We start from the raw sequence: 13,265 nt of genomic DNA, 5'->3' as shown, positions 1-13,265 counted from the left end.
AATACATATTACGATATAATTAATATCTATTACCTAAAAATCATCCAAACAAAATTAAGTTTTTATTTATCCAAGTAAAAAAAAAAGAATCCTTTATCATCATCTTGATTATCATTATCATTCATTACCTCTAATTTCACTCTATGTTTATTTAAATTTAGAGATATTTATAATTGCAACATAAGGTTATATGTATCTTTTGATTTTTATTAAAATATCGTCACACAAATAGGAAGTATTACTATACAAATTATTATCACTAAAGATAGATGAGACTATCATTACACATATTTCTAGCAGATTTTTGTAATTTCTTTTTTCTGTTTTTTGGGTGAAAATCCAATCAATAATTAAATTTTATCTTCTAATAAATAAAGTAAATCAAAAAGATAAATACCCTAAATTAATTTTGATGATCATTGTTCTTCATTTAAAATTATTAATTAATTATTGTGCAAAAATTTATTTATAACAAATGTAAATTTGGTCAAATATGTACCATTCGTTTGTTAGTGTATTGAATAAAAGCAATTAATTTAAATGTTTCAATATAAATACAAGCGTAAATCAAGCAAATTATTAAGCATTTTTGATTCAAAGAAAAAATAATTAATATTTACATATTTTACACTTTTACTATTAAATACTAATAAAAATATTATCTAATTAATTAAATCAAGTAGATTAATTAATAAATAAATTAATACCAAAAAATTATATAAATAAAATTCTCTTAAAGAAAATAGAATTTTATAAAGATTTTCTAATTTTTTTTATTCAAGCACAATTAATTTTTTTTAAAAAATTTATAAATATAATTTCAAATTATTTTATTTTTTATATTGAAATTTAAATATTGCTTTAAAATATTAAAAATTATTTATTTAAAAAGTAAATTTTCATTTTTATTTTTTTAATAATTATGATTAATAAATAATTTTTCTTTTAGCTTATATAAGAATTAAAAAATTTGATTATGCTTAAAATCAATTTAAATTTAATTTATAATTATTTTTAATTAAAAACAAAACCTAAAAAATTAAATTATAATAAAATCATCAGTGATTCTTTTCCTTTAAATTTTGAAAAAAAATTTTTTAAATTTTATTCAAGTAAATACTTCAATTTTATTTGAAAAAATAAATTAGAATAAAAAATAAGAAATAATTAAAATATTTGAGTAAAATAATATTTTGTTTAAATATTTATTTGTTTGTTTGTTTGTTTGTAATTTTAAGCATTATGATTATTGATAGATGAGATATATTTTTCAGTTAAAAACATGAAAATAAATAAATTTCCTTTTGGATTTTTAAAAATTAGCTTTGAAATTTTGCGCAAATTAAAAGATTCATAATAAATAATTTTTATAATAAAATAAGAAAGAAACATAAAATTTAATAATATCCACAATAAAATATAAGATAAAAAGAAGATTTTAATAATAATATTTATAGAGCAATAAGGCAACAAACATGTTTTCTTTTATTGAAGATAGCTCGATTTATAATACACCTCCTAAATTCTAGGCTAAGGATAAATAAAAAATAAGTAAAGTATCTCCAGATTGTGTTTCATTTTGTGGAGACAGTGATAATAAATTTATTTTTGATGTAGATGATTTTCATAAAGATGATTTGGAATAGTATTAACAAAAAGATTTTGATTTTTAAAGCAAAATACAATAAGATGTCGATGATAAAATTAAAGGAATACGCAATATTTTAGGTAAGTTAGGTACTAGTCTCGATAGGCTCAGAGGTGAAGTAGATAGTATGATACATCCAGATTTTATGGCAAAAAAAATATTTAATTAATAGCTAAGTTCAAATCTATTTAATGGAAATAATAATGAAAACTATGAGAAAGAAAATCAAGAATCTCATATTACTACAGCAGTGTATCATACTGTTCCATTAAATGTTTTATTTGCATAAAAATAAATAGAGAGATCTTGCACAAAAAGTTGTTCTAAGATAAAATCCCAAATTAAAAAATACCAGAATAATTAATAGCTGCAATCATATAAGACTCTTTTAAAAGAAATTACATTTAATGAATCTAATAAAAAGATTTCAGATGAAAATTAGCTATCTACTAAAGAATAATATAATATTAATGCAAGAAGAAAACTTGATTTTGATTTTTTATCTGATGAACAATATAGTGAAGTAGAATCACCAAAATCCTTAGATGAATCAGAAATGGAAAAAATAGAAAATAATTTCGCATAATAAATGAATGAAAAAGAAGAATAAAATAATAATTAAAATCCAAGAAAAATATTTGTAAAAGATATTTCAAAAGAAAATAATTCTGTAAATTACTACTTTATATATAGAACTCATCATTGAAACAAAATCATTCTTTAATAATTTAAATATTTAATTAAAAAAAACTATAAAATTAATAACAATAACATATGTAAAGAATTACACAATATATATTTATTTAGATCTGTAAAAATTATTTATGAGTTAGTAAAAAGCTTAAATTTAATTCAAATTTTTGATTGGATTGTTTATGATTAGTTATTTTGTTATTATTTCCTATTAATTTAAAGTTATTTTTTATTGAAAAATCGTTAAATTTGTTAAATTAAATCAAATGTTTCGTCTGAAAGAATAAATAATATCTTTAATTTATTTTAAAAGAATTATTTTATTAAATGAACAAAATTTTAATTTAATTTAGGTAAATTATTTGTTTCCATTAAATTTTGTTAGTAAAATAGTAAATAATAGTTATTATTAAAAAAAAGTAAAACAAATATATAAAAAAATTAAGTTTGCAATTAATTAATTATTTATTTATTATTGATTAAAAAAGGAAACTATTATAATTTATAATTTCATTATTATACCTAAAGGAAACAAAAGATTAGTTTATTGGCTAACAATATTAGATAAATTAAAAACAATATTATTCAGTTTTTGCTTTAGTAGAAATGAGTATGAGTGATTCGGAAATAGAAGAGGGATTAAAAAAAGTTAGCCTCGCACACGAAGGCTATAGTATCCCTACAAGTGGATTCAAATAAGATATCGAAAAATTTTATGATGACATTCACACTAATATTGAAGAATTAAATCAAAAACTTATTGGGTTATTCAAGAAGAAAGAAGATGATTTATGCAATATGTATAAGAGAGAAATGACTAAAGCATAAAAGCGCTTAAGAGAATTGTAAGAATGCACAAGTGAGTAAGAACTCAACAAGAGAAAAATAGAAAAAAAGGAAAAGCTCCAAAGAGAGCGCTAAAAATTTTTGGAAACAAGCATTTATTTTTCAAATTAATGCAAGGAATTTAAAAATACTCTCACCAAGGTTGTTAACACAACTAAAGACTTGGAAGCAGAAATTAATTTTTTAAATGAGCAAATTGTTTTTGCAGATAGACATAACTAAAAGCTTTAAAATGAGTTGGAATAACTCAAAGATGAAATACATAAGTTTGATCCCAATGCTAAGCTTGATAATTTGGAAGATGTTTTGTCTCTACCTCCTAAGTAAAAATTGTTTGGAGAATAAGATGATTTTAAAAATCAAAGTAGTATTCAATAGAATAATAAATAATCATAAAATATTGCAAACAATAATAGCATTTCTGTCAATCAAAACAATAATAATAATTCAGTTTAGGGAAATAATTAAACAAGTATTATGACAAATGAATAATAACAGTAGCAACTATAAGGTAGTATAATGCTCTAAAATAACACAGGTTTTAATGCTAGCAGAATCTAAGGAGTTGGTAAATATGTTTCACCATACAGTAAAAGATAAATTATGAAACCAGGTGGTAATATTGATTAAACTGATTTGGAAAAAGCAAAATAAGAATTAAAGAGATAAAAAGAAATTAATGAAAAATTAACAGAATTTTTGAATGATCCATGCTTTTAAGAAACAGAATTTGAGAAAATTTTTATGGAGTGTGTACTATCAGTAAAGCAAAAGAAATTGTAACAAACTTAAGCTAATAAGCTGCCTTATGTTAAAAATAAAGATCAACCTAGTAATCAAGACGTCACTAACCCTTCTGGCTTCAAGACTGCTGATTCAACTCTTGACTTTACAACAATTTCAGAGCTTGATTTCAATGAATTTAACAAAAGACAAATCTTGGAGGAGTTCTTATCAAAAGAAGAAATTAAAAAATATCTTTACACTTTAATATTCAGCAATAATAACAATTCAAATCCACCAACATCTAAGAGCAAGCCATAATAAAAAGAAAATTCAAGCAGAAAAGCTCCATAAAATAAGTAGTCAAACTAACCAAACAATTTTGAAGAGGGAAATAATATGCTTTTAGACGAATTAAAGAAATGAAAAATAATTTCACAGAAAAATTAATAATAAAAAGACATTTATTGGCACTATTTATTTTTACATAAAACATTAATATTATTTCACTTTGCATTTAAAGTTAATTTTTTGTGTAAGATTTAATAATTAGATTATGAATTAATTAATTAAAACTATCATTAAATTTAAAAGCACAAATCTTATGTTTTTAAAATATTATTTTACAGCTAAATAAATTCCTAATTCAACATTTAAAATATTTACTTTGAAATATATTTAAATTTAATATAAAAATCTCATAATATCATTTTATTTAACAAAACATAAATTTCCTAAAAAACTCTTGATATTTATCTATCTGCAAAACCATATTTAATATTTAATTAGCATTTATTTTAAGATTTATATTATTTATTTTATTACTAAGATAAAAATATTTAAAGGTAACTGTTTTAATAACTTGTTGTTTTTAACTATTTTAAAATTAGTTAGAAAAATCAATCACCATAATTAATATTTTAATATTTAAATATAATATACTTATTACATGATATTACTTCAAATTTTATTCATAAAAGGATCTCAACATATTTAAATTAGTAAAACTTAAAAATATAATTGATTAATTTTATTATTAAATAAAATTTTTTATTTGTAGTTAATCATTTTTTGCTTAAAATATTGTAAATTAAATTGAAAAATAATATTTCATCTATTTTTAGATTTTATTTGAGTTAGTAAAAATTCTGAATTATGCAAGCAAAATATAATCCACTTTATATTTAAATTCACATGAATAATTTTTTAAACGTTAATAAGCTTAAATTTTTAAATGTTTAATATTTTATTTTATTGCTAAATAATCTTTTCTTTATTTTTCCTTCTTAATTGTTTTAAAATATCTAAAAATAAAAAACAGACAAGCATGCATGCATGCATATCATATCATAGTTAAGATTGTTTTTAAGTTAATAAAAGAAATATAAAAAATAACCAATTGAGTGAAGAGATTGAATTTTCGTATTTTTGATTTTTTAGTTGTCTATTTATCTATTTATTAATTAATTTATTTATTTCCTGTATTAATACACAGAAAAATCTAAGAGCCTACTTATAATAATTATTAAATACATTAAAGATTTTATAAATAGTAAAAGAAAACATGAAACACTAAGCATTAATTATTACTGCTGGCATTTTGCTTGCTACTTTAACTGGTTTTGTTGCCTTTGAAGCTTTCAGATATAAGCAAGAAAAGTACCACGATAAGCTTAAATAAATCATTCAAAAAGTTAACAGCTCCAACTCTACCTGGAAGGCTGGAGAAAATACTAAATGGATTAATTCTGATATCGCAGGAGTTAAAGCTCATATGGGTGTCAAATTAGGTCAAGAATCTGGAATTAAGCTTGAAACTGTTTCTGCTTAAGCAAACGGTTTACCTGAAGAATTCGACGCTAGAGTTTAATGGGGTGACAAGTGCTCTTCTTTATGGGAAGTTAGAGATCAATCTACTTGTGGTTCTTGCTGGGCTTTTGGTGCTGCTGAATCTTTATCTGATAGACACTGCATTCATCTTGGTTAAGATATTAGACTTTCTACCTAAAATCTCCTTACTTGCTGTGCTGCTTGCGGTGATGGTTGCGATGGTGGCTGGCCTGAAGCTGCTATGGACTATTATGTTAACACTGGTTTGGTTACTGGTGATTTATATGGTAACAATTCCTGGTGTTAAGCTTATACTTTTGCTCCTTGCGCTCACCACGTTACTTCTGATATCTATCCTCCTTGCACTGGTGAATTACCCACTCCTCCTTGCATCAATTCTTGCGATTCTAACTCCACTCACACTATCCCCTACTCTAAGGATATCCACAGAGGATCTAAGGCTTATGGTATTGCTAAGGATGAAAAGGCTATCATGGCTGAAATCTATAAGAACGGACCTATTGAAGTCGCTTTGACTGTTTATGAAGATTTCTTAACCTACAAGACCGGTGTTTATCAACATGTTACTGGTGATGAATTGGGAGGTCATGCAGTCAAGATGGTTGGTTGGGGTGTTGAAAACGGTACTCCTTACTGGACTATTGTCAACTCTTGGAACGAAAGTTGGGGTGATAAGGGAACCTTCAAGATCTTGAGAGGTAAAAACGAGTGTGGTATTGAATCCTCTTGTGTTACTGCTCTTCCTGCTTACTGATTAAAAATAAATAATATACTCTAGCATAAAATTAATTAACAAGGATATCTTTCTTGATATATTAATGAAATTTTATAAATATTTATGATAGATTTATATGATATTTTTATACTGTAATTAATTTCAAAGATTTTAATGATAAAACTATCTATCTATATATATTTATTTATCAACTTATTAGATTAATTATTTACTGTAAAATTAATAAACTACTTATGAAATAAAATTATGACCCATATTAATTAAAATAATTTTAAGTTGAGAATAAATTCCTTTAATATATCCTTTTATGGTAAACATGCGTTTATTGAACACCTAATACCAAATATTAATTAATTCTCTCACTATATATACCTCAAATATTTTTATTTTTTTCATATAAATTTTAGTATACACCTTTACTCAAAGTATTTTTTTTAACTATGTAAAATGGATGTAAACTACTGTATTAAATACAAAAATATATTTCTTCTAAAATAAAATTACTATGATTAAATAAATGCTAAATTTTTGTTTGATTACTTTTAATTTATACCAATTTAAATAATTGATGCGAAATTAGCAATTATCTACTTATAGATAGAACAAAATTTAGAAATAAAGAACTGAATAAAAAAGGTATTTAAAATAAAAAATAAAAGATTGAATTCTAGAATGAAAATAAAAAACTAATTAGTTTTAATTTTTAAAATAATACTGTGCTGCCACACTTTATCTATTGAAATAGAAAAATATTGGTTTAAAATTAGCGTAACTTTAAATTTCTAAGTTTTTAAATATTGAATAACTCTACTACTAAATCATATAATAGGAGGATTAAAGTATTATTTATCAAGATTCTAAAACTAAAGTATGGATTTATAGCAGATTCAATTAACAAGCATAAATTACCTTTTCAATACAACTTAAAAATTTTGTTGGCAAACAGGATGAAAAAGATGAATATATGATTGAGGTAAATCATTTTCATTATTTATTTATTTATTCATTTAATTATTTGATTTAATTGATAAATTTAAGATATTTTTTTGAAAATATAATAGGAAGATAACACTAAAGTAAGATATCTCTATGTATTTTAATACAATAAAGGAGAATATCAAAAAATAAATTATGATGAGTTATTATAAGTATAAAATGGTTAAGAATTTGATTGTGAAGATTTAATTATGAGATATGGTGAATAAATGACAGGATACTTTAAAATAGTAATGAACTTTTATTTTTTGGTAAAATATGATAAAATATAAAAAATTTTTATAATCAGGATTAAAGTTATGTGAAATACACGAATACAAAAATTAACTAAATAACTTAACATTTTTCTCCTCTAGATAGATTGATAAGAACTATTGAGAACTTCGAAAAAACATCTTATTGTTTTTAATTTACAGAGAATAATATTAATTATATTTTTTGGAAAGCCAAACTTTATTAAATATAAATCAAGTTATCTGTATCTGAAGTTGTTGATGTAAGTTATTTAAAATAAATTAACCTAAAATTGATTTATTATCTTTAGTATGAAAAAAATGTAGTTTTAACCAAAGATAAAGAATTAATAATTTTTAATTTTGATAAAGAATCTATTACAATAGAAGCTAAGTCCCAATTATAGTGTCAAGATTGTTAAAAATTTATTCAGATTTAAACTTAAAATAAGGTAATTACTGATATTTATCCATTTATATAAATAAAACAAGAATTTATTTCACTTTCTAACTTTTAATAAATTAATTTTTAGCTTTTTTATAAATTTTGTGTTGATATTATTTTTAGATGTACTAAATTAACACTATTTTAATAAAATAATATATATTTGTCTCAACATAATTTTCTTTTGGTAATTAAAATTAGATTAAGTTCTTTGGGTATAGTAAGTATAAAGATTATGGTTCAAGTACTTCTTAAACTAATGATCTAAAAGCATTTAAAGATGATGAGACTAAAATAAATGATTCTACTTTGAATAATTAATTAACTAATGGTCTAAAGGTATTGAGTGAATATGAGACTGAAATATAAAAATCAATTTTTGAAAGTTAATTTATATTAATATCGCATTAAGATCTTTTAATTTGCGATGATAAACTATATCAGATATAATATGATTAAAATATTATTTTAAAACAACTTAAATCCGATTTAAATAAAAATGTGCGGCCTTTTTCTCCAATTTAATAATTACCTTTATATGTAAATTTTTACCAATCAATAAATAATTGTTTATTAAGAAAATATAATTTAGAGTTAAGTATTCATTTCCAAAGGAGATGATAAAATTACAATTAATTCATTTGAAACACTCATTTGTGAAAATGGTTAATATCTGAACTAATAGTAAAATTTTCACAAATCTAATTTATACAAATTATAAAAATAAAATTTTTTAATAGAAGACAAAGTGATGACGATATTTGTTCTCCTACGCCTACAACATGCGAATTGCCTAATCCTAAAAACATTTGCAATTGCGAGAATTTTTATTATTAAAAATCTACGTATTATATAGAACTTTTTTAAAATTTTAATAAGATAATCTGAATTATTTTAAAAATATTAATTAAAAGTTAAAAATGTATCCAGTGTGACTCTCAAATGAAATTTGATGAGTAAATAATTATTTAACTATTTAAAAATTTATTCATTCATTTATTTATATTTTTTCTACATAAGGTCTAAGGATTCTTGTTAGAATATTTGTCCAGAAGGATACTTTTATAAGTAAATCAAATTAATTAAATAATTTAAAATAAAAAATTAAAAAAATATTTATTTAGATATTCAGATTGTTTTAAATGCATTCCAAATTGTTTAGTTTGTAAGGATGATAAGGCTTGCATTTAGTGTGATTAAAATAATGGGTTTTATTTAGACTTTAAGTAATTTTTATTTAAAATAATCAAAACATTTTGTTTAAATTTTAAAATCTTTCTAGCTAAAATTGTTACAGTTGTGATAGTTCTAAATTCCAAATTATAAATGATAAGTAAATATTACTTATTTTATTTATTTTAACTAAAAATTTAAAATTTTTATTATTTATAGGAAAGATGGTTGTACTTGCAAATAGGGCTATTACCGAATGTAAAGAAACCAAAAGTGATATAATTATTAAATTACAAATTTATATTTATAAATTGTTTTTTAATTAAAAATTTTCAATCAAATTAATACAAATATAAAATATTAAAATAAAAAATTAATATTTATTTATTTATTTTTTATTTGATTGAATAATTAACAAAGATAGAACGAATTTTGAATTCTAGATTATTAAAATAGTATTTAATTATTTTTTTATTCAAAAATATTTTGATATTTTAAAGCTTATTGCTTTAATCGTTCTCAATAGAAATAAAAGATTTTTAAATATGTATTGAACTTGAATTATTAATTTATTTAAAAAAAAATAAGAATAATCAACTATACTTTGATACATTTTTTAATTATTTTAAAATTAATGCAATTTTTTCAAATTATCTTTTATTTAGGAATTTTTATTGAATCTGTTATATTTTTTTCTTTAAAAAAAGTTATCATAAATTATTATACTTGAATCGTTTTATGAATTTAATTAATATTCTCAAGTTTATTTTTATTTACCTCCTTATTAAAAAAAATTCTTAAATTAAAGTGATTCTTATCAAACAGAAAGTACGGTACATATAATAATTATTTAAATTTTCATAATTGTAATTATTTAATACTAAATTATTATAAAGTAATAGATAAATAAACTACAAAAATAGCTATATCAAACTTACCCATATTTTAAAATTCGAGTAAAAATAGATAGTTTCTCATTGGTAGAGTTAAAAATAATCTAGATCAATATAAAAAGCACTATTTGATTTCTCCCTAGTTTTGAATTAATCACTATAAATAAAAATAAATAAAAAATTAGGAGTTGCAATTTGTTGACAATCAAATTTCTTAACATAATGGATAATATTTAAGATTAAAAGTTTTGATTGTTTTTTGTGAAAACTGAGGGTTGGTTAGTTTAAGTGAAATTAATTAATTTATTTAAGCAAATTTAATTTATAAATTTTCACTTATTTTATAAAATATTTATTAACTTACCAAAATTTGATATTCATAAAAATATATATATATTAATAAATCTATCTATATTATAGGTTAAATTATCTTATTACAAAATATTATATAATAAAGCATATTATTCCTATTATTCATGGTAAATCAATATTCAATCTGAGACTTATTTTAATGACAACTAATCTTTTTAATTTAAGACATTTGTTTTATATTTTCTATTATTATTATGAATTAAACTAATAGCTTTAACTTTTTAATAAATTAAAATAAACTACAAAAAATATTAAATAGAATAAAGTTTTTAAATTAAAAATTATTTTAAAAATTTATAATAAAAAAAAATTAGCAGAATAAAAATGAAAAAGAAAAAATAAATCAAATAAAAAGTTAGCAAATTAATTAAAAGAGTTTTATTGTTTTAAATTTATTTTTATGTTAAAAAATATCATAATCCAAAACAAATAAACTATTTTTACTCAAGTTCAAGTGTCAAATTCGAGAGATTACTGCAATTTGCTAAAGCAGAACATAAGCCCAATGCACCTTATTCTTCTAAAAAATTATTCCTTTTCAAATATTGAAGAAAAAATATATTTTTAATTAGTTATTTAGAAGGAAAAAATGAATAAAAAATATAAAATAATATGAAATTAATAATAAAAGCAAAAGTTTAAGATAAAAAATGAGTTAAATTAAGAGAAAAAAAAAAAAACACAAGTACAGTAAAAAAAAGAAAAAAAATAAATCAATTAAAAACTAATAAACAAATTTAATGAGTTATGTTGTTTAAATTAATTTTTATAATTAAAAATATCACAATCCAAAACAAGTAAACTATTCTTACCTAAGATAAAGTTTCAATTTTAAGAGATTAATGCAATTTGCTAAAGCAGAGCCTAAGCCTGAGGCTCCTCCATCACCAATTTAATTATTACTTTTTAAATATTTGAGAAAAAATGAAAAATTAATAGTTATTTAGAAGGAAAAATGAAGAAAAAATTAATAAATTAACTCAAAATAAAAACAAAACTTTAAAATGAAAAATTGATTTAAATTAACAAAAAAATAAAAATTAAATTACTGTAAAAAAATTTTTTTACGCTCAAAATTTGAAAAAAGGTTTCTGTATTTTGATTAATTTTTGTAAAATATAAGAAATCAAATTTAAAGAAAATAATTAAGATTTAGAAAAAAAAAATATTCATTAGTAATATTTCAAATGCAGGAACAGCTATATTACCTTTTTTATCTATTTTATATTATTATTTTTAGATATACTAGATTAACAATCATTAATATAAAATAATATTTTTCTCATCAATATTTTCTTTTTATAACTAAAATTAGATTAAGTTTTTAGGATGTTTGCAATAAAAAGATACATCAACTTTTTAAATTTAAATTATTAATCTAAAAACGTTTAAAGGGTAAACGATTTAAGCTTATTTCTAAAGAAGTATTTTAATATACCATTAAGATCTTTTAATTAACCAAAATTAAGTCTTACAGATATAAGGTGATTAATCTATCACTTTTATTGAGATTAAATCTGCTTATAGTAAAAATATGGCTCTACTTCCTTCTTTAACTACTAATGGAATTAAATTATACCCTTTAATTGTAAATTTTTAATAGCAAATAATTGTTTATTAATAAAATATAATAAAGGGTTAAGTATTCATAATTTTAGGACTATTTGATAATACTGGCTTTATGCATTCTTTTGAAACAATCATTTGTCCAATAGGTTAATATCTGAACTAATAGTAAAATTTTCACAAAACTTATTTTGAAAACTAATTTATACAATAATAATAATATTTTTTAATAGAAGACAAAATGATAACGATCTTTGCTCTCCTTATCAAACAATATGTGATATACCCAATCCCAAAAATATTTGCTATTGCGACGATTATTATTATTAAAAATCTACGTAATATATTGAAGTTATTTATTTGAATAAGTTAATCTCTTTTTAACAATATTAATTAAAAGTTAAAAATGTATAAAGTGTGAATCTAATAAGAAATTTAACGAGTAAAAAAAAAAATAAATTTTTAATTGCTTAAAAATTTATGCATTCACTAAAATATATTTTTGCTAAAAAAGGTTTACCGATTCTTGTTAGAAATTTTGTGGCTTAGGATATTTTGATGAGTAAATGGAAATAATTAATTAAATTCAAATATTTTATTTAAAATATTTTTAAAAGCTTTTCAGTAAAACATATTTATTAATTAATTAAGGAATTCAGTTTGTTTAAAATGCATTCCTAATTGTTTAGTTTGTAAAGATGATAAGACTTGCATTTAGTGTGATTAAAATAATGGGTTTTATTTAGACTTCAAGTAATTTTTTATCTAGAATAATCAAAATATTTTGTTTAAATTTTTAAATTGTTAAAGATAAAATTGTTCCAGCTGTGATAACTCTAAATTCTTAATTATAAATGACCAGTAAATATTACTTATTTTATTTATTTTAACTGAACACTTTTTACTTTAAAGGAAAAATGGTTGTACTTGCTAGAAGGGATATTACCGAATGTAAAGTAGCTCTAAATGATCTAATTTTAAAATTATTTATTTATTTATATAATAATTTATTTTTTTAGTTAAAAATTTAAATCAATTAATTTTATGTAAATGTATGTGATATTTTAAAATAAAAATTAATATTTATTTA

At 20.5% G+C, this 13,265-nt stretch overlaps 4 protein-coding genes across 4 annotated transcripts; all 4 read left to right on the top strand. All coding sequences in view use genetic code 6, as the record gives it.

Moving 5' to 3' along the window:
* Positions 1 to 1,475: 1,475 nt before the first annotated feature.
* TTHERM_00083470 (hypothetical protein) lies at positions 1,476 to 4,336 on the top strand (the record flags this gene model as incomplete). The annotated part of the gene is made up of 2 exons (XM_001012593.2): positions 1,476 to 2,318; positions 2,870 to 4,336. 2 exons carry the CDS (start codon positions 1,476 to 1,478, stop codon positions 4,334 to 4,336), a joined length of 2,310 nt encoding a protein of 769 aa, XP_001012593.2.
* A 1,138-nt stretch (positions 4,337 to 5,474) lies between these two features.
* TTHERM_00083480 (papain family cysteine protease) lies at positions 5,475 to 6,515 on the top strand (the record flags this gene model as incomplete). Its single annotated transcript, XM_001012594.3, has 1 exon — positions 5,475 to 6,515. The coding sequence occupies one exon, from the start codon at positions 5,475 to 5,477 to the stop codon at positions 6,513 to 6,515; it is 1,041 nt and encodes a 346-aa protein (XP_001012594.1).
* Positions 6,516 to 7,461: 946 nt separating this feature from the next.
* TTHERM_000083479 (hypothetical protein) lies at positions 7,462 to 9,621 on the top strand (the record flags this gene model as incomplete). The annotated part of the gene is made up of 11 exons (XM_012796799.1): positions 7,462 to 7,470; positions 7,559 to 7,723; positions 7,966 to 7,989; positions 8,099 to 8,178; positions 8,373 to 8,415; positions 8,764 to 8,855; positions 8,912 to 9,016; positions 9,086 to 9,127; positions 9,192 to 9,239; positions 9,296 to 9,397; positions 9,564 to 9,621. 11 exons carry the CDS (start codon positions 7,462 to 7,464, stop codon positions 9,619 to 9,621), a joined length of 768 nt encoding a protein of 255 aa, XP_012652253.1.
* A 2,522-nt stretch (positions 9,622 to 12,143) lies between these two features.
* Positions 12,144 to 12,596, top strand: TTHERM_000083478 (hypothetical protein; the record flags this gene model as incomplete). Its single annotated transcript, XM_012796798.1, has 4 exons — positions 12,144 to 12,197; positions 12,246 to 12,343; positions 12,409 to 12,526; positions 12,576 to 12,596. The coding sequence occupies 4 exons, from the start codon at positions 12,144 to 12,146 to the stop codon at positions 12,594 to 12,596; spliced, it is 291 nt and encodes a 96-aa protein (XP_012652252.1).
* Positions 12,597 to 13,265: the final 669 nt, after the last annotated feature.

Source organism: Tetrahymena thermophila (genome assembly GCF_000189635.1).
Source record: "Tetrahymena thermophila SB210 genomic scaffold scf_8254697, whole genome shotgun sequence".
NCBI classification, from domain to species: Eukaryota; Ciliophora; class Oligohymenophorea; order Hymenostomatida; family Tetrahymenidae; genus Tetrahymena; species Tetrahymena thermophila.
This window is presented reverse-complemented; position numbering and strand designations above follow the sequence as displayed.